Source organism: Rattus norvegicus, chromosome 10 (genome assembly GCF_036323735.1).
Source record: "Rattus norvegicus strain BN/NHsdMcwi chromosome 10, GRCr8, whole genome shotgun sequence".
Lineage (NCBI taxonomy): Eukaryota > Metazoa > Chordata > Mammalia > Rodentia > Muridae > Rattus > Rattus norvegicus.
In genome coordinates this window covers 34,189,709-34,209,762 of record NC_086028.1, presented here as the reverse complement: position 1 = coordinate 34,209,762, position 20,054 = coordinate 34,189,709, and the positions used below count along the sequence as shown (strand labels likewise).

Sequence of the window (20,054 nt, the reverse complement as noted above, 5' to 3'; positions counted from 1 at the left end):
GAAAGTTAGAAATAGCTTTAAGCAGTTGGGAGGGTATGACCAGTGCCACAGTTACTTAGGAAGTAGGTGGTAATGACTTGTGTGTTTAGGCACAGTGTTATCTGTGTTAGGAATCACTGACTTGGTAAAAAGTGATGTCACATTTAATTATATCTCCTGCCATTGGTCCAAATATTTACAGCCCATTACAACTTTTCCAAGTACATTCTTGTGGAAAACGGTGATATAAGTCACAGCTTACTCTGTTTTACATGAAGAACACAGACATAGACCTCTAAAGCATCTCAATGTATGTGTATTCAAAGGAGGGCTCTAAAATCCTGAGAGCTACTTAGCTGTTTGCTATGATCAGTGAAAGATAATGGTGGGATTCTAGACATGAGAGCTACCACAGAAATGTTATGAACTCTTCTCTTCACCTCTTACCCCGAATCTGTGCCTCTCCCTAGCATCTTCCACAGAGCCCCCTTCACTTCCTTGTTCCTCAGGGTATAGATCAAAGGATTGAACATGGGGGTAACAATAGTATAAAAGAGGGCAACAAACTTTCCCTTGCTTTCAGAATACTTGTGGACTGGTTGAAGATATGTATAAATACCTGAGCCATAAAAGAGAGAAACCACCATGAGATGGGACCCACAAGTCCCAAAAGCCTTTCTGCGCCCAGCCATTGACTTGACTTTCAGTACAGCCTTAGCAATGTGAACATAGGAGCCTAGTATCAGTACTGCAGGGCAAACCAAGACTATTGTTCGAGCCACAAACATCTTAACTTCTGTTCCTCCTGTGTCCTCACAGGCCAACTTCAGGAATATGGGCATCTCACAGAAGAAGTGATTGATTTGATGGCCACAGAGTCGCATGGCCATCACAAGCCCTGTCTGGATCAGAGAGTTCACAAGGCCTCCCACCCAGGAGGAGATGGCCAATGCCCTGCAGAGGATGGGGTGCATAATGCTGGTGTAGTGGAGTGGATGACACACAGCAGCATAGCGGTCGAAGGCCATTGCCACCAAAATCAAACATTCTGTGGAGGCCAGAGCAAGGAAAATGAAGAGTTGTGCCACACATCCTCCGTAGCTGATGGTCCTGTCGAGTCCGTAAAGGTTGATCAGAAGCTGGGGCACGGTGCTGGTGGTGTAGCAGAGGTCCAGGAAGGACAGATGGGAGAGGAAAAAGTACATAGGTTTGTGTAGCCGTAAGTCTAGTCTTGCAAGTATGATGATGGTAGTATTGCCAAAGATCGTTAGGGAGTAGAAAATCAAAATAATGACAAAAAGAAAGACTTGCAGTTGAGGCCAATCTGAGAAACCCACCAAAATGAAACTCTCTTGTGAACTGGTGTTGAAATTTCCCATAGCCTTTCACTTGCACAAATAACAAACTCTACTCACTGTTTCCTGTAAGGAGTGTGGGTTAAAACACTTTCTATAAACACGAAAAATGATGCATGTTATCTTCTAGTTTGCTATTCCATCCTCTCTGTCCATTCTTCTTTCTATTTTGTTCTTCAGATAAGAGATCGCTGGTTTAAGGTGTTGCGGTCCTTGTTCGAATTCCAATTTTGCTGTCCAGATTTTGCCAAACAACTCAATCCTTTCTGTCCCATGCTTCTCTTTTTCTGAAAGTAGACAAATTCCACATTGCTTCCCTGAAAACACTAAGATGCAAAATCCAAATGCAATCACGTTGAAATGGCATTTAAAAATCTAATGTTGGTATATGATATCTGCTGGGAGACACACACACACACATACACAGAGAGAGAGAGAGAGAGAGAGAGAGAGAGAGGGAGGGAGGGAGGGAGAGAGAGAGGGAGGGAGGGAGGGAGGGAGGGAGGGAGGGAGAGAGAGAGAGAGAGAGAGGGAGGGAGGGAGGGAGAGAGAGAGAGAGGGGGGGGAGGGAGGGAGGGAGGGAGGGAGGGAGAGAGAGAGAGAGAGAGAGAGAGAGAGAGAGAGAGAGAGAGAATGAATGAGACTAGTAGGTTGAATACACACCAGGTTGGGCCCTAATCCCAACACTAGTTGGGCAACCCAAACCAGACTAGATGGGAGAAAGCACAATTTGGGTAGGAGGGTAGAGAAGATGGTTATGGAAGGATTTAGGGGAGGGGTGAATATGTTAAAAGCACAGTGTATGAAATTCTCAAATAATTAGAAAATGCTGTTGAAAATGTGGGACTCATGGTGGAGATTACTAATAAAGAATTGTCTAGCATGTGTAGGATCCTGTATCCTACCCCCAGCACTTAAGGAAACTAAAATAAACACATAGATAAAATGAACTTTATAAAAATATGGCTTAAGTTCTATTCTCCTTGGTTCATCTCTTTGATTTATGAAGAATTGTGCAAATAGCTAAAGATCCGAATTATCCAGGCCAAGGTCATGAACCTGACCATAGTGATTATCTGTTCCCATTCGCTGAGCATACGTTACCCATACGGCGCTCCCAGAAGAGTCACCGCTTCAGCTACCTCTGTCAGAAGGGCCAAGGAGAGAAAAGATCTGTCCTGTAGGGAAGCAGAATGCCTTGCGATGCATATGTGACTATCCATGCATCACCATGCCTGGAACATGTTCCTACTTTCTGCCCACTGACAAAGCCCACCTTTGAACTTCCATGGAAGAGCAGTCTTCCCCTCTCAAGCCAAAATTTCTTTGTACAGTTTCTATCTACACTTACACACTGCTTTTCAGTTAGCAGCACAAGGATTTTACCTGTCCCCGCCTCATCAATGATGCCTTTAATGAACTCACTAAAATTTTTTACACTTCCTTGTCTTCTTCCAATCCAAGAAGCTCCTAGGCACTTAGGAACATGGCCAGTAAAAAAAGTTAATGTCTTCTCTTACAGTATATAAGAGGCATCACCTTAATGCTAATTTCATTCATGGCATTTAGTAGATATTAAAAAACTTGACTCTCCATTTTCATAAAAATCTGTGTTCTGTACCTTTAAGAATTAACTGTGAATGCACCTTCATAAACTATATTAGCAAGGTATAGACAAAAGCAATCATAAGTGGGCATTTATCATAGATTTAAAATCTGAATAGCACATAGGAAAGCAGAAAATGACATTAGTAACCAACAGAACCTTCACCCATGCTCCACACAAGCAATTCTGGCAAATTAACACACTTTCCTCTTCATTGAGTCTACGCTAATGGACATCACCACCAGTGACCTAGTGCTGGAATGATGACCCCAGGAAGGTACTTGACTGCCATGCTGGAAGCCTCTGAGGGAAATAAAAACAAAAAGTGAATTGTGAGAGAAAAGGAATATACACATATTGTAGCCAGGACATCTAAGATGGGTTTGAATGACTGACAGTTGAGTACAGGTGTTTATGAAGGTGATGGTCACCCCTCCCCCCACACTCATATGAACTGCCTCCTCTCCCTACATATACACATATGGACTTTATCACCTGTTCTGTTTATGCATAAGTACAAAATCCTCTATTTTACAGGGTTTTGATGGCAATTAAGTTCTGTGAAACCCTTTGAAATGATAAAAAATGTATATATATATATATATCCTATTTACACCAGCAGTCTGTGTACAGCTAAGGTTGAAGTGTCAGGTGTTTAAGTCTTCAATTACTAATTTGCCAATTCACTGCTTAGGGGAAATGGGCTCTCAACAAATGTTAAACTTATTAGTAAGTACATCTCATGTCTAGTGCCATGCCTGCTCCAAAAAATACCAGAAATACTTGTTTTCTTGAGGTAGGAAAGAACACTTTCATCCTGCACAATTAGTAGCACGGAGCTTTATGGTCTCTGCCCTGTCAGTGATGCTTGTAATGACTCGTAGACAGCTTGTGAGATGGATATTCGGAAAGAAAGATACTGGTGTCATAATCCTACCAGATTGCAACAAAACAAAACAAGATGCTGCAGGTCATAAAGTGGCCAGCACATATGTAAGGCAGAATTCCGTTTAGCTTCAGAATTTCAGTCGGACACAAACAGAATGGAAGAGATGGAATTAAAAGCTTTCAAGTCACCCAGGCAAAGAGTACAAAATGAAAAGGACCTGGGATGGATTGACCAAAAGGTACATAATAACCAGCTGTGCTAGCAGAAGCCAGAGGCATAGTGAGTCATCGCAATGAACATTTGCAAGGAAAGAAGTGTGGACAAAAGGGTATACAGAGGGGCACACCATGACATACTACAGCTTCCACAATAGGATATTTTTCTCTCTGTTGGTAGGGAAAGGTTGTAAGGGTGGAAGATGGGTACAGGGGAAGGGGAGATGAGTGGGATTGGAGTGCATGGTATGAAATTCACGTAGAACCAATAAAACAGCTTTTTAAAATGATCAGTGCTGACTTAACTACGGAGTGTTATCAACTGCAAGCTAAGCCTAGATTAAAATATGGTGGTACACAGCTTGTGACTATTTGGTTTAGAAGGTAACCTGAAAGTCATTTCTTCCCATAGGTGCCTTTCCACGCACGTCTGTACACATTCTGAAACCCAGGACTTGCTCAATGAAACCTCTGTGGATTTCCTCAGCCTTTTGTGTCCTTCTCCATTATGTACCTCAGTTACTCCTGCCATGTCTAGGTGTAATAATATTGTTTACTCCTTGGTCTATCATTTCTCCTCTTTCTGGCCCAAATCCTCCTTTTATTTTCCCTCTGCCTCATGCAACCAGATCTGGAATAATGTAATTGGGTATATTTACCATTTCTGAAAATTAGATCCGTAAGTTAACCTATCTCATTCAATCTTTTGTTTCTTGGTGTCTAGAATAGTGACTGGTACATGAAAGCCAGATAGATCCTTGACTCCAAAGGACTTCCTCATACCAACTTTTTAGCAGTTCTTTAGGAGTGAGCGTGAATTCTTGTAGCAGTTTCAGTATTCCTTAAAAAGTAGGCTGTGATAGTATCCTAATTTCTTGAAATCTGTTCTTTTATTTGGCAATCTGGTGTGCAAAGTGAGATTCTCAATAGTCTTTGAAGGTGAAGACTTTCCAACACCCTCTCTACTGGCTTTTCCTTGTATAAGCAAGATCTTGATGCATGTGGTTGCTTATAAGAGCCATCTTTGGGGGATATGTACTGCTCTTTAATTCCCAGAGTCCTGCAGAAGGCACTCTGATCTATCCCATCACAACACTTATGTTTATGTGAAATGAAATGTCCCACTAAATTTATCTTGAGACTGGTGCCATCAGTTCCTAGTGCCCACTGCTCATGTATCTGCCACTCAGGAACTTGCTGCAGTCCTGACACCTCAGTCACTCAGAGTTTTTCTTCACTCTTTTCTTGACCTGGCTAACTGGGGCCTTCTCAATTATACACATGTTCTGAAATCACAAAACGAAAATCTCTTGGGAGCCTTTTGCATCATTTCATGTGAGCTACTCCTTACATGAGTGCAACACAGATGTCATACATCGCTCCTTGTCATACATCTCATAACCCAGGATGATTTTTACCTTTGTCATCCTGGCTTGGGGACTGGACTTCCCATGTGAGCCCAGAACATGTGGGTGCAGATGGGACAGAGGTGTTAGGGTACCCATACATAGACACAGATCTTTTCAAACTGGCTACTCTCCATACACCCAGATAATGAGCTTCAAGTTCTGGAGTCCATATTCAAATAGAGTAACTCTTTAACAATTTGTATTTCCTTTCATATTGTATACATCTTTTATTCAATAAAAAATAAAATTAGGTTAAGCAATGCAACAGGTCCTAATTATTAATTCTTGCATCTCAGCCACCCCCTAGCTTCTTAAACATTATTCTGCTATAACTTCACACCTTTGTGGCTCAGTGTGAAAAAATTAACATAAAGAAGTATAAAAATAGACTGTCTAGAAAAAATTGATCTTTTCAAAAAGTCAAAGCCTCCATATCAAATTCTGAAAGTTGAACATTTCAGGAACTTAGAAAATTGTTTCTGCCTTAACTGAATAATTGGGAGGGTTTGAACCCTCCTGCTCAGCTGGGATTTTTTTTTAAATTTTTCTGATCTCAAGTTTTTAAAAGTTGAATCCACTATTCCTCATCTCCTTGGCACACATAAGGCATTTTGACATTTATGCGTTTGCTTTCTGAAATATAATAGTCAGTAGTCATCTTTGTTAAAATATGTGTTTATGTCTGAGCATGTTCTCATACCTGTGAGCCAGTGCATGAGCTCTGTAAATAATGCTTACATCAGCAATCAGGAAGAGTGTTCATGTTGTAGCCTTCATGTGAGCCTGCCTATATTTTAAAAGCCAAGAACTCATTGTATAGTCTAGGAAGGCCATGACCTCACATCCTCCTGTCCTTCCCTCCCAAGTTCTGGGATGATAGGCTTGTACCATGGCCAGCTTGCTGTCAACTAATCCCATGACATTTTCAGATTACAGTACAATAACATTTGAGTAGTGACATTCAATCTACCTCAGCAAAGGGCATGCTACACATTTCTTCCCATATCTCTATTGTTCAACCGTGTACTCTTTTAATCTGATTTCCCTTCCAACTCTTATGCCTACATGTGGGACTCTCTTGTTACTGTTTGAAAGGTTAACTTACGTTCAAACCTTTCTAGCCACCCGAGTGTCCTACTAACCCCTGTTACCATCAATTCTTCTATAAACTGTTATTTCCTGATCTGGACCATATTCCTTTCTCACTAAAAATTATCCCATATCTCTTCCAATTCCACAAGTTTTTATGATGATCTTTAGTATCTCAAAGACCTCAAGTGTCACTACAAATTTTCTAGTATAATACCAGATAACCAAGGTTTGAATCCAGTCAGTCTAATAGGCAATGCCTACATTGAATTAATGGTTTAATGAATTAACAGTGACTCCTGATACAAAATGTCAACTCCATCTAAAATAAACTCCTAGTTTTAATCTAATCTTCTAGCTAGTCCTCCTTGATTTCACTTCAATAATGTTGACACACCCCTGCTCTCTATCTTCTGACTTGGAGAATATTTTCTACATGTTGTGTATAGTGAAATGAGCGGATAGAAGAATAGATTTTAGAGAAAGCTGACTAGTGATAAAAATGGTCTTGTTTTAATTTAACATTTCTTTACCCCCGAAACCAGGCAAGGAGCAAAGGGAAATTCTGTTTTAGTTACTTAATGTAATATTTCTTGATTCTGTTTAAATTGTAAACTGGTGTACCCATATAGTCAATACTCACTCAGACCTCCACAAAGGAAACTAGTGCACTACCATCATCAAATTTCTTGATATCAAAGGTGATGTTTGTGACCCATCTACAGCTAGAGATGTTCTGGGTAGAGTTGATTTACACAGTAGGGTCCCGGCCTTGGATGGGAGCTCTTGTCTGAAGAACTTACTTATTTTTATGAATATCCATGATTCTCTCTCCAGGGGGACTTTTCTTATTGGTGTTCCTAACTTAAGGGGTGGCTGCATCTTCCCAGTTTGCCCCTTACCAGTGAGACATGGATGGAGCTGGCATATTACCAAACCTCCTCTTAGCTTAGTGCATCACACATGCCCTGGGGAAATTGTCAGAGACTCCTTAGTAGCAGCAAAGAAAAATTGTTTAGCAAGGATGGCCTTGGAGATGTCTGAGCCCCAGGGTGGCAATTACAACCAAGCGATGGGCTCTCTGAGTTCTAAATTTCAGACTTCAATGCTCTATATTCCTAAATGATGCCCAAGTGAAGGTGCTCTAGTTAGTATTCCCATAACATGACCTCTTTTATCTCTCACACACAGTGTACCACTATTGTCCTTTTTATTGTTGTGATAAAGCACCACAATCAAAAGCAACTTAAGAAAAGTTTATCTCATTTTACAATTCCCAGGTTATAGTCTAATATTAGGGGAAGACAGTACAGGAATTCAAAGCAGGAACCTAGAGGCAGGAAGAAGCAGAGGCCATGGAGGGATGCTATTTACTGGCTTGTTTTCCATGGTTTGCTTAGTTTGCTTTTTATTTTATTTTATTTTTTTATTAACTTGAGTATTTCTTATATACATTTCGAGTGTTATTCCCTTCCCCGGTTTCCGGGCAAACATCCCCCTCCCCCCTCCCCTTCCTTATGGGTGTTCCCCTCCCAACCCTTCCCCCATTGCCGCCCTCCCCCCATAGACTAGTTCACTGGGGGTTCAGTCTTAGCAGGACCCAGGGCTTCCCTTTTCCACTGGTGCTCTTACTAGGATATTCATTGCTACCTATGGGGTCAGAGTCCAGGGTCAGTCCATGTATAGTCTTTAGGTAGTGGCTTAGTCCCTGGAAGCTCTGGTTGCTTGGCATTGTTGTACTTTTGGGGTCTCGAGCCCCTTCAAGCTCTTCCAGTTCTTTCTCTGATTCCTTCAATAGGGGACCTATTCTCAGTTCAGTGGTTTGCTGCTGGCATTCGCCTCTGTATTTGCTGTATTCTGGCTGTGTCTCTCAGGAGCGATCTACATCCGGCTCCTGTCGGTCTGCACTTCTTTGCTTCATCCATCTTGTCTAATTGGGTGGCTGTATATGTATGGGCCACATGTGGGGCAGGCTCTGAATGGGTGTTCCTTCAGTCTCTGTTTTAATCTTTGCCTCTCCCTTCCCTGCCAAGGGTATTCTTTTTCCTCATTTAAAGAAGGAGTGAAGCATTCACATTTTGATCATCCGTCTTGAGTTTCATTTGTTCTAGGGATCTAGGGTAATTCAAGCATTTGGGCTAATAGCCACTTATCAATGAGTGCATACCATGTATGTCTTTCTGTGATTGGGTTAGCTCACTGAGGATGATGTTTTCCAGTTCCAACCATTTGCCTACGAATTTCATAAACTCGTTGTTTTTGATAGCTGAGTAATATTCCATTGTGTAGATGTACCACATTTTCTGTATCCATTCCTCTGTTGAAGGGCATCTGGGTTCTTTCCATTTTCTGGCTATTATAAATAAGGCTGCGATGAACATAGTGGAGCACGTGTCTCTTTTATATGTTGAGGCATCTTTTGGGTATATGCCCAAGAGAGGTATAGCTGGATCCTCAGGCAGTTCAATGTCCAATTTTCTGAAGAACCTCCAGACTGATTTCCAGAATGGTTTTACCAGTCTGCAATCCCACCAACAATGGAGGAGTGTTCCTCTTTCTCCACATCCTCGCCAGCATCTGCTGTCACCTGAGTTTTTGATCTTAGCCAATCGCACTGGTGTGAGGTGAAATCTCAGGGTTGTTTTGATTTGCATTTCCCTTATGACTAAAGATGTTGAACATTTCTTTAGGTGTTTCTCAGCCATTCGGCATTCCTCAGCTGTGAATTCTTTGTTTAGCTCTGAACCCCATTTTTTAATAGGGTTATTTGTTTCCCTGCGGTCTAACTTCTTGAGTTCTTTGTATATTTTGGATATAAGGCCTCTATCTGTTGTAGGATTGGTAAAGATCTTTTCCCAATCTGTTGGTTGCCGTTTTGTCCTAACCACAGTGTCCTTTGCCTTACAGAAGCTTTGAAGTTTTATGAGATCCCATTTGTCGATTCTTGATCTTAGAGCATAAGCCATTGGTGTTTTGTTCAGGAAATTTTTTCCAGTGCCCATGTGTTCCAGATGCTTCCCTAGTTTTTCTTCTATTAGTTTGAGTGTGTCTGGTTTGATGTGGAGGTCCTTGATCCACTTGGACTTAAGCTTTGTACAGGGTGATAAGCATGGATCGATCTGCATTCTTCTACATGTTGCCCTCCAGTTGAACCAGCACCATTTGCTGAAAATGCTATCTTTTTTCCATTGGATGGTTTTGGCTCCTTTGTCAAAAATCAAGTGACCATAGGTGTGTGGGTTCATTTCTGGGTCTTCAATTCTATTCCATTGGTCTATCTGTCTGTCTCTGTACCAATACCATGCAGTTTTTATCACTATTGCTCTGTAATACTGCTTGAGTTCAGGGATAGTGATTCCCTCTGAAGTCCTTTTATTGTTGAGGATAGCTTTAGCTATCCTGGGTTTTTTGTTATTCCAGATGAATTTGCAAATTGTTCTGTCTAACTCTTTGAAGAATTGGATTGGTATTTTGATGGGGATTGCATTGAATCTGTAGATTGCTTTTGGTAAAATGGCCATTTTTACTATATTAATCCTGCCAATCCATGAGCATGGGAGATCTTTCCATCTTCTGAGGTCTTCTTCAATTTCTTTCCTCAGTGTCTTGAAGTTCTTATTGTACAGATCTTTTACTTGCTTGGTTAAAGTCACACCGAGGTACTTTATATTATTTGGGTCTATTATGAAGGGTGTCGTTTCCCTAATTTCTTTCTCGGCTTGTTTCTCTTTTGTATAGAGGAAGGCAACTGATTTATTTGAGTTAATTTTATACCCAGCCACTTTGCTGAAGTTGTTTATCAGCTTTAGTAGTTCTCTGGTGGAACTTTTGGGATCACTTAAATATACTATCATGTCATCTGCAAATAGTGATATTTTGACCTCTTCTTTTCCGATCTGTATCCCTTTGATCTCCTTTTGTTGTCTGATTGCTCTGGCTAGAACTTCAAGAACTATATTGAATAAGTAGGGAGAGAGTGGGCAGCCTTGTCTAGTCCCTGATTTTAGTGGGATTGCTTCAAGTTTCTCTCCATTTAGTTTAATGTTAGCAACTGTTTTGCTGTATATGGCTTTTACTATGTTTAGGTATGGGCCTTGAATTCCTATTCTTTCCAGGACTTTTATAGTGAAGGGGTGTTGAATTTTGTCAAATGCCTTCTCAGCATCTAATGAAATGATCATGTGGTTCTGTTCTTTCAGTTTGTTTATATAATGGATCACGTTGATGGTTTTCCGTATATTAAACCATCCCTGCATGCCTGGGATGAAGCCTACTTGATCATGGTGGATGATTGTTTTGATGTGCTCTTGAATTCGGTTTGCCAGAATTTTATTGAGTATTTTTGCGTCGATATTCATAAGGGAAATTGGTCTGAAGTTCTCTTTCTTTGTTGTGTCTTTGTGTGGTTTAGGTATAAGAGTAATTGTGGCTTCGTAGAAGGAATTCGGTAGGGCTCCATCTGTTTCAATTTTGTGGAATAGTTTGGATAATATTGGTATGAGGTCTTCTATGAAGGTTTGATAGAATTCTGCACTAAACCCGTCTGGACCTGGGCTCTTTTTGGTTGGGAGACCTTTAATGACTGCTTCTATTTCCTTAGGAGTTATGGGGTTGTTTAACTGGTTTATCTGTTCCTGATTTAACTTCGATACCTGGTATCTGTCTAGGAAATTGTCCATTTCCTGAAGATTTTCAAATTTTGTTGAATATAGGTTTTTATAGTAAGATCTGATGATTTTTTGAATTTCCTCTGAATCTGTAGTTATGTCTCCCTTTTCATTTCTGATTTTGTTAATTTGGACGCACTCTCTGTGTCCTCTCGTTAGTCTGGCTAAGGGTTTATCTATCTTGTTGATTTTCTCAAAGAACCAACTTTTGGTTCTGTGGATTCTTTCTATGGTCCTTTTTGTTTCTACTTGGTTGATTTCAGCTCTGAGTTTGATTATTTCCTGCCTTCTACTCCTCCTGGGTGTATTTGCTTCTTTTTGTTCTAGAGCTTTTAGGTGTGCTGTCAAGCTGCTGACATATGCTCTTTCCTGTTTCTTTCTGCAGGCACTCAGCGCTATGAGTTTTCCTCTTAGCACAGCTTTCATTGTGTCCCATAAGTTTGGGTATGTTGTATCTTCATTTTCATTAAATTCTAAAAAGTTTTTAATTTCTTTCTTTATTTCTTCCTTGACTAGGTTATCATTGAGTAGAGCATTGTTCAATTTCCACGTATATGTGGGCATTCTTCCCTTACTGTTATTGAAGACCAGTTTAAGGCCGTGGTGGTCCGATAGCACGCATGGGATTATTTCTATCTTTCTGTACCTGTTGAGGCCCGTTTTTTGACCAATTATATGGTCAATTTTGGAGAAAGTACCATGAGGAGCTGAGAAGAGGGTATATCCTTTTGCTTTAGGATAGAATGTTCTATAAATATCCGTTAAGTCCATTTGGCTCATGACTTCTCTTAGTCTGTCGACATCACTGTTTAATTTCTGTTTCCATGATCTGTCCATTGATGAGAGTGGGGTGTTGAAATCTCCCACTATTATTGTGTGAGGTGCAATGTGTGTTTTGAGTTTTAGTAAGGTTTCTTTTACGTATGTAGGTGCCCTTGTATTTGGGGCATAGATATTTAGGATTGAGAGTTCATCTTGGTGGATTTTTCCTTTGATGAATATGAAGTGTCCTTCCTTATCTTTTTTGATGACTTTTAGTTGGAAATTGATTTTATTTGATATTAGAATGGCTACTCCAGCTTGCTTCTTCTGACCATTTGCTTGGAAAGTTGTTTTCCAGCCTTTCACTCTGAGGTAGTGTTTGTCTTTCTCTCTGAGGTGTGTTTCCTGTAGGCAGCAGAATGCAGGGTCCTCGTTGCGTATCTAGTTTGTTAATCTATGCTTTTTTATTGGGGAGTTGAGGCCATTGATATTGAGAGATATTAAGGAATAGTGATTATTGTTTCCCTTTATATTCATATTTGGATGTGAGGTTATGTTTGTGTGCTTTCATTCTCTTTGTTTTGTTGCCAAGACGATTAGTTTCTTGCTTCTTCTAGGGTATAGCTTGCCTCCTTATGTTGGGCTTTACCATTTATTATCCTTTGTAGTGCTGGATTTGTAGAAAGATATTGTGTAAATTTGGTTTTGTCATGGAATATCTTGGTTTCTCCATCTATGTTAATTGAGAGTTTTGCTGGATACAGTAACCTGGGCTGGCATTTGTGTTCTCTTAGGGTCTGTATGACATCAGTCCAGGATCTTCTGGCCTTCATAGTTTCTGGCGAGAAGTCTGGTGTGATTCTGATAGGTCTCCCTTTATATGTTACTTGTCCTTTTTCCCTTACTGCTTTTAATATTCTTTCTTTATTTTGTGCGTTTGGTGTTTTGACAATTATGTGACGGGAGGTGTTTCTTTTCTGGTCCAATCTATTTGGAGTTCTGTAGGCTTCTTGTATGTCTATGGGTATCTCTTTTTTTAGGTTAGGGAAGTTTTCTTCTATGATTTTGTTGAAGATATTTACTGGTCCTTTGAGCTGGGAGTCTTCACTCTCTTCTATACCTATTATCCTTAGGTTTGATCTTCTCATTGAGTCCTGGATTTCCTGTATGTTTTGGACCAGTAGCTTTTTCCGCTTTACATTATCTTTGACAGTTGAGTCAATGATTTCTATGGAATCTTCTGCTCCTGAGATTCTCTCTTCCATCTCTTGTATTCTTTTTTTTTTACTCTTTTTTTTATTAACTTGAGTATTTCTTATATACATTTTGAATACATTTCGAGTGTTATTCCCTTTCCCGGTATCCGGGCAAACATCCCCCTCCCCCCTCCCCTTCCTTATGGGTGTTCCCCTCCCAACCCTCCCCCCACTGCCGCCCTCCCCCCAACAGTCTAGTTCACTGGGGGTTCAGTCTTAGCAGGACCCAGGGCTTCCCCTTCCACTGGTGCTCTTACTAGGATATTCATTGCTACCTATGAGGTCAGAGTCCAGGGTCAGTCCATGTATAGTCTTTGGGTAGGGGCTTAGTCCCTGGAAGCTCTGGCTGCTTGGCATTGTTGTACATATGGAGTCTCGAGCCCCTTCAGGCTCTTCCAGTTCTTTCTCTGATTCCTTCAACGGGGGTCCTATTCTCAGTTCAGTGGTTTGCTGCTGGCATTCGCCTCTGTATTTGCTGTATTCTGGCTGTGTCTCTCAGGAGCGATCTACATCCGGCTCCTGTCGGTCTGCACTTCTTTGCTTCATCCATCTTGTCTAATTGGGTGGCTATATATGTATGGGCCACATGTGGGGCAGGCTCTGAATGGGTGTTCCTTCATCTCTGTTTTATTCTTTGCCTCTCTCTTCCCTGCCAAGGGTATTCTTGTTCCCCTTTTAAAGAAGGAGTGAAGCATTCACATTTTGATCATCAGTCTTGAGTTTCATTTGCTCTAGGCATCTAGGGTAATTCAAGCATTGGGCTAATAGCCACTTATCAATGAGTGCATACCATGTATGTCTTTCTGTGATTGGGTTAGCTCACTCAGGATGATGTTTTCCAGTTCCAACCATTTGCCTACGAATTTCATAAAGTCGTTGTTTTTGATAGCTGAGTAATATTTCATTGTGTAGATGTACCACATTTTCTGTATCCATTCCTCTGTTGAAGGGCATCTGGGTTCTTTCCGTTTTCTGGCTATTATAAATAAGGCTGCGATGAACATAGTGGAGCACATGTCTTTTTTATATGTTGGGGCATCTTTTGGGTATATGCCCAAGAGAGGTATAGCTGGATCCTCAGGCAGTTCAATGTCCAATTTTCTGAGGATTCTCCAGACTGATTTCCAGAATGGTTTTACCGGTCTGCAATCCCACCAACAATGGAGGAGTGTTCCTCTTCCTCCACATCCTCGCCAGCATCTGTTGTCCCCTGAGTTTTTGATCTTAGCCATTCTCACTGGTGTGAGGTGAAATCTCAGGGTTGTTTTGATTTGCATTTCCCTTATGACTAAAGATGTTGAACATTTCTTTAGGTGTTTCTCAGCCATTCGGCATTCCTCAGCTGTGAATTCTTTGTTTAGCTCTGAACCCCATTTTTTAATAGGGTTATTTGTTTCCCTGCGGTCTCCATCTCTTGTATTCTGTTGGTGAGGCTTGTATCTACAGCTCCTTGTCTCTTCTTTTGGTTTTCTATATCCAGGGTTGTTTCCATGTGTTCTTTCTTGATTGCTTCTATTTCCATTTTTAGTTCCTTCAACTGTTTGATTGTGTTTTCCTGGAATTCTTTCAGGGATTTTTGCGATTCTTTCAGGGATTTTTGCGATTCCTCTCTGTAGGCTTCTACTTGTTTATTAATGTTTTCCTGTGTTTCCCTAAGGGAGTTCTTCACGTCTTTCTTGAAGTCCTCCAGCATCATGATCAAATATGATTTTGAAACTAGATCTTGCTTTTCTGGTGTGTTTGGATATTCCATGTTTGTTTTGGTGGGAGAATTGGGCTCCGATGATGCCATGTAGTCTTGGTTTCTGTTGCTTGGGTTCCTGCGCTTGCCTCTCGCCATCAGATTATCTCTAGTGTTACTTTGTTCTGCTATTTCTGACAGTGGCTACACTGTCCTATAAGCCTGTGTGTCAGGAGTGCTGTAGACCTGTTTTCCTCTCTTTCAGTCAGTTATGGGGACAGAGTGTTCTGCTTTCGGGCGTGTAGTTTTTCCTCTCTACAGGTCTTCAGCTGTTTCTGTGGGCCTGTGTCTTGAGTTCACCAGGCAGCTTTCTTGCAGCAGAAAGGTTGGTCTTACCTGTGGTCCCGAGGCTCAAGTTCGCTCGCGGGGTGCTGCCCACGGGCTCTCTGTGGCGGCAGCAACCAGGAATACCTGCGCCGCCCCTTCCGGGAGCTTCAGTGCACCAGGGGTCCAGATGGCCTTTGGTGTTTTCCTCTGGCGTCCGAGATGTGTATGTAGAGTGCAGTCTCTTCTGGTTTCCCAGGCGTGTCTGCCTCTCTGAGGGTTTAGCTCTCCCTCCCACGGGATTTGGGGGCAGAGAACTGTTTATCTGGTCTGTTTCTTTCAGGTTCCGGCGGTGTCTCAGGCAGGTGTCCTGCCGCTCCTGGGCCCTCCCCCACGGGAGCCCAGAGGCCTTATACAGTTTCCTCTTGGGCCAGGGATGTGGGCAGGGGTGGGCAGTGTTGGTGGTCTCTTCTGCTCTGCAGCCTTAGGAGTGCCCACCTGACCAGGAGGTGAGGTCTCTTTCCCACAGGGTCTGGGAGCAGAGAGCTGCTGCGGGCCGGGATCCGCGGGTGTCTATTCTTTACTCTTCGTTGTTTCTGCTTTTACTTTCACTTATGAGACAAGATTCCTCTGTGTAGCTTTTGAATGTCCTAGAACTCGCTCTGTATACCAGGCTGGTCTCAAACTCACAGAGATCTGCTTTGCTTCTGCCTCCTGAGTGCCAGGATTAAAGGCATGTGTCACCACTGCAGGGTTATAAATTCTTTTTTAATCTTTACAATGGCTCATAGCCAGGACTTTGCATTGAGTCTGACAGGAGAATTTGAACTTGACCTTTTAAACAGTTCTCTAGTTGTTAAGACTAATGGGACTCCTGGAGACAGGGTGAATGAATTTTTCATGATAAAATGGATGTGAGATTTTTGATGGAATCATAAGTGGAATGCTATAACTTCAAAGTGATATATTTGGGTTTCAGCTTGACTGGTTGATTTCAAATGATTGTTCTTCTTTGACAACTTGCCTGGATTTAGAATCACTGAGGAATCAAATTTGAGTTGTGTCTTTGAAAGTGTCTGTGAATACAGTTCTAGAAAGGATTGCCTGAGGTGAGTGCCTGTGGCACGATCTTTGGTTAGAGGATTGGAGAAAATAAAAGGGAAAAAGGAGGAGGAAGCCAGCCGAGTACCTTCATTTTACCCTTCTCTACTTCCTGGCCAATCATGATGTGAAACTGCTTTGCTCTTTCATGACTTCCCCCATCATGATAGACTGAACCTCCTGAAGCCACAAGCAAAGTAAATCTCTATTTAAGTTGTCCAGTAATTTGGTCACAACAATAAAAAAGCAACTGCCATACAAAGGCACTGATCAAATGTTACTAAGATTATAATCATGAATTCAAATTTCTTTTATTTGTCACCAACTGCCTTGACTTAGTGATACATTTTCATTGTTTTGGGTAGAATTTGTGTTACTTTCTTGACATGCTTTTATCACACCTAGTAAAGTCACAAATATATAATAAGAAATTATTTATGCTCAAGAAATGAGTAGCTAGGGAAGGCCAAAGTAAGAGCCAATTCTTTAGATTCTGAGTATGAAAATGGATGCCACATTTCCCACTAAAACACATAGCAGTGAACTCAATGTACTTTGTACTAAGACTCAGTGCCTCCTCTTCTGAGGTACCCTAAAGGAAATCAGAGACTTTTTGGAAAAGATGCTAGCACATTTATGAGTCTTTTCTCACTCTGAGATATTCACCAGTCTCTGCTTGGAGCTAGAACACACCACCTTCCCAAGCCTTCTTTAGAATGTTGTGATATAAGCCAACTTTCTTTCTCTGGCACTGATATAGAAAGATCTTCAAATCGTCCCACCTCCCCAGTTGGAAGACTCTCAGGTCTACCGAAGGTTTTTTTGTTAGTGACCAATGGTCCTAAACAAGAATATGAAAGGTATAACGGAAAAAAAATGTCCTGGCCTCTTCTCTTCATCTTACTCAGAGTCTGTGCCTCTCCCTAGTACCTTCCACAGAGCCCCCTTCACATCCTTGTTCCTCAAGGTATAGATCAGAGGGTTGAGCATGGGGGTGACTATAGTATAAAAAACTGCAACAAACTTCCCCTCACTTTCAGAATAGGTGTGAGTGGGTTGAAGGTATGTGTAAATGGCTGAACCATAGAACAGAGAGACCACCAGAATGTGGGATCCACAAGTCCCGAAAGCTTTTCTGCGTCCAGCTGCTGACTTGACCTTTAGTACTGCCCTGGTAATGCAAGCATAGGAACCCAGGATAAGTGCTGCAGGGCAAACTAAAACTATTGTTCGAGCCACAAACATCTTGGCCTCTGTCCTTTTTGTTTCCTCACAAGCCAACTTTAGGAATATGGGCATTTCACAGAAGAAGTGATTCAGTCGATGGCCACAGAGAGGCATCACCATCATGAGTCCTGTCTGAATCAGAGAATTCACAAGGCCCCCTACCCAGGAAGAGATGGCCAGTGCGTGACACCGCTGAGGGTGCATAATGGTCGTGTAGTGCAGTGGGTGACACACAGCAGCATAGCGGTCAAAGGCCATGACCCCCAGTAACACACACTCTGTAGATGCCAAGGCAAGAAAAATAAGGAGCTGAGCCACACACCTTCCATAACTGATGGTCCTGTCTAGACCATGAAGATTTATGAGAAGCTGGGGCACGGTGCTGGTGGTATAGCAGAGGTCCAGGAAGGAGAGGTGTGAGAGGAAGAAGTACATTGGTGTTTGCAGTCGAAGGTCCAGTTGAGAGAGAGCAATGATGGAAGAGTTGCCGACGAGAGTGAGGGAGTAGAAAATTGAAATGACAATAAAAAAGACAAGTTCCAGGTCAGGCCAGTCTGAGAATCCCACCAAAAAGAAAGCCCCATATGAACTGGAATTGAAGGTTCCCATCGCCTTTGACCAGTGCAAAGCATAAACAATGCAATGCTTCCAACAAGCAGTGTGGGTTTCCAAATTATGTCCTAAACACTACAAGTTCATAGATTGCATTTTCCATTTTTCTCTTTAGTTCCACTTATCCAGCTATTTGTACCTTCTCATCTTTAGATACAAGACATCCATGATGCCCTCTTTGCTTGAGTTCTAGTTCTGATGATTTGTGCCATGCTTTTATTGAGATCACTCAACTGTGGATTCAATGTTTCCATGTCCGGAAGGAGAGATGATATATCGCTACAATCACAACACCAAGACACAGATCCAAATGCAGTAATGGGAATCTGCTTTTAAAACTTAGTGTGGGGTTGCAGATGCAGCTCATAGGTTAAGCGCTTGTCCAGCATATGCAACTCCCTGAGTGTGAGCTCTGAAAAAAATACTATCAATTAATAAAATCTAATGTGTGCCACCTGTGGCTCATTTTGTTCATCATCTTGGTCTATGTGACAGGGTATTTCAGTAGATGAAGGCTCAAGAATAACCAGGTTGAGATGGCAAATTTGCCCTTTGGCATCCATCTGCTTCCTCCTGCGTAGACAACACTGTCATTACACCCGTTCTGGGCTCCGCACTCACACAGCTGCTGTCTGCCACAAAGGACTGAAAAGAAAATGATTATTACTTATGTTCTGTGTCAAATAAGCATGGCAGAACATGCTATGTTTTTTCCACTGATTTTATAATCCTGTGTATGTGAGGCATGTGCACATAAGTGTAGTTACCCAAGAAGCCCAGAGGAGTGTCTTGGATCCCCCTGGACCTGGACCAACAGGAAATTGTGAGTCCCCTAAACATGGGGGCTGGAAACTGTATTCAGGTCCTTTGATAGATCATTGAGTTCACTTAATCACCGAGCGACATCTCCAGTTCCTGCAATGCTCTTCTTTGAGGTTGATGAAAGGGCTACTTATTTAGCATTTTATACCATGTCAAATGCAGTGTATGGCAAAGAAAGGTCTCATCACACACAAACGAATAGATGAGTGAATGTTTTCCATGCCCAAGCAACATGCTTAGTGGGCAGGAAATAACCTAAACTTAGTTTCTGAGCAACAGGAAGGTATTATCTCATATGTGTTATCTATCACCTACTAGTACAAAGACTGTCAATATTCCTGCTTTATGCTTTTATTAATGTGGTCTCCAAACAATGCTTGAAATGTTGGCAATGTTTCAGAAACAGTTTAATTAATGGTTATATAAAAATGTTGGGGTCATTTCCAAAAATGATTTCAATATAATGAAACAAGGAGTCGTGAATGTAAGTGGTCACTCTAATACCCAAGAGAACAAGAAACAAATAAAGTTAAACTTGTCTTCAAAACAGCCTATACAGATATAGAATATGAGAGAACAGAACTGAAAACTTAACATGCCTCTTGTGGGAGTTTATGTGCATGTGTGTACAAGTGCCATCACGTGTGTGTGTGTGTGTGTGTGTGTGTGTGTGTGTGTGCGCGCGCGCGCACATGTGTGTAGGCCAGATGTCAGTCACTCTCTACTTACTTTTTGAGACACAAAGTCATATCACTAGCCCCATTAGGCCTTTATTTATTTTTTTTTTTTGGTTCTTTTTTTCGGAGCTGGGGACCGAACCCAGGGCCTTGCGCTTCCTAGGTCTAGTGCTCTACCACTGAGCTAAATCCCCAGCCCCAGGCCTTTATTTTTTAAGGAGAAAAGAATGACAACACAGGAGTATAGTGACCAAACTAGCTTAAGCCAATAGTGCTAATTTGAGTGATAGAATTTGCCAGTACTATATGAGACTAGATACAAATGATGACACAGATCTGTGACCACGTAGATTTTAGGGGAAATCCAAAGGATAATTCTTCCC

At 41.6% G+C, this 20,054-nt stretch overlaps 2 protein-coding genes across 2 annotated transcripts; both read right to left on the bottom strand.

Annotated features, from left to right (window-relative positions):
- Window positions 1-422: 422 nt before the first annotated feature.
- On the bottom strand, window positions 423-1,358 carry Or2y15 (olfactory receptor family 2 subfamily Y member 15). Its single transcript, NM_001000524.1, has one exon. The coding sequence runs from the start codon at window positions 1,356-1,358 to the stop codon at window positions 423-425; it is 936 nt and encodes a 311-aa protein (NP_001000524.1).
- Window positions 1,359-17,233: 15,875 nt separating this feature from the next.
- Window positions 17,234-18,169, bottom strand: Or2y16 (olfactory receptor family 2 subfamily Y member 16). Its single transcript, NM_001001090.1, has one exon. The coding sequence runs from the start codon at window positions 18,167-18,169 to the stop codon at window positions 17,234-17,236; it is 936 nt and encodes a 311-aa protein (NP_001001090.1).
- Between the last annotated feature and the right edge of the window lie 1,885 nt (window positions 18,170-20,054).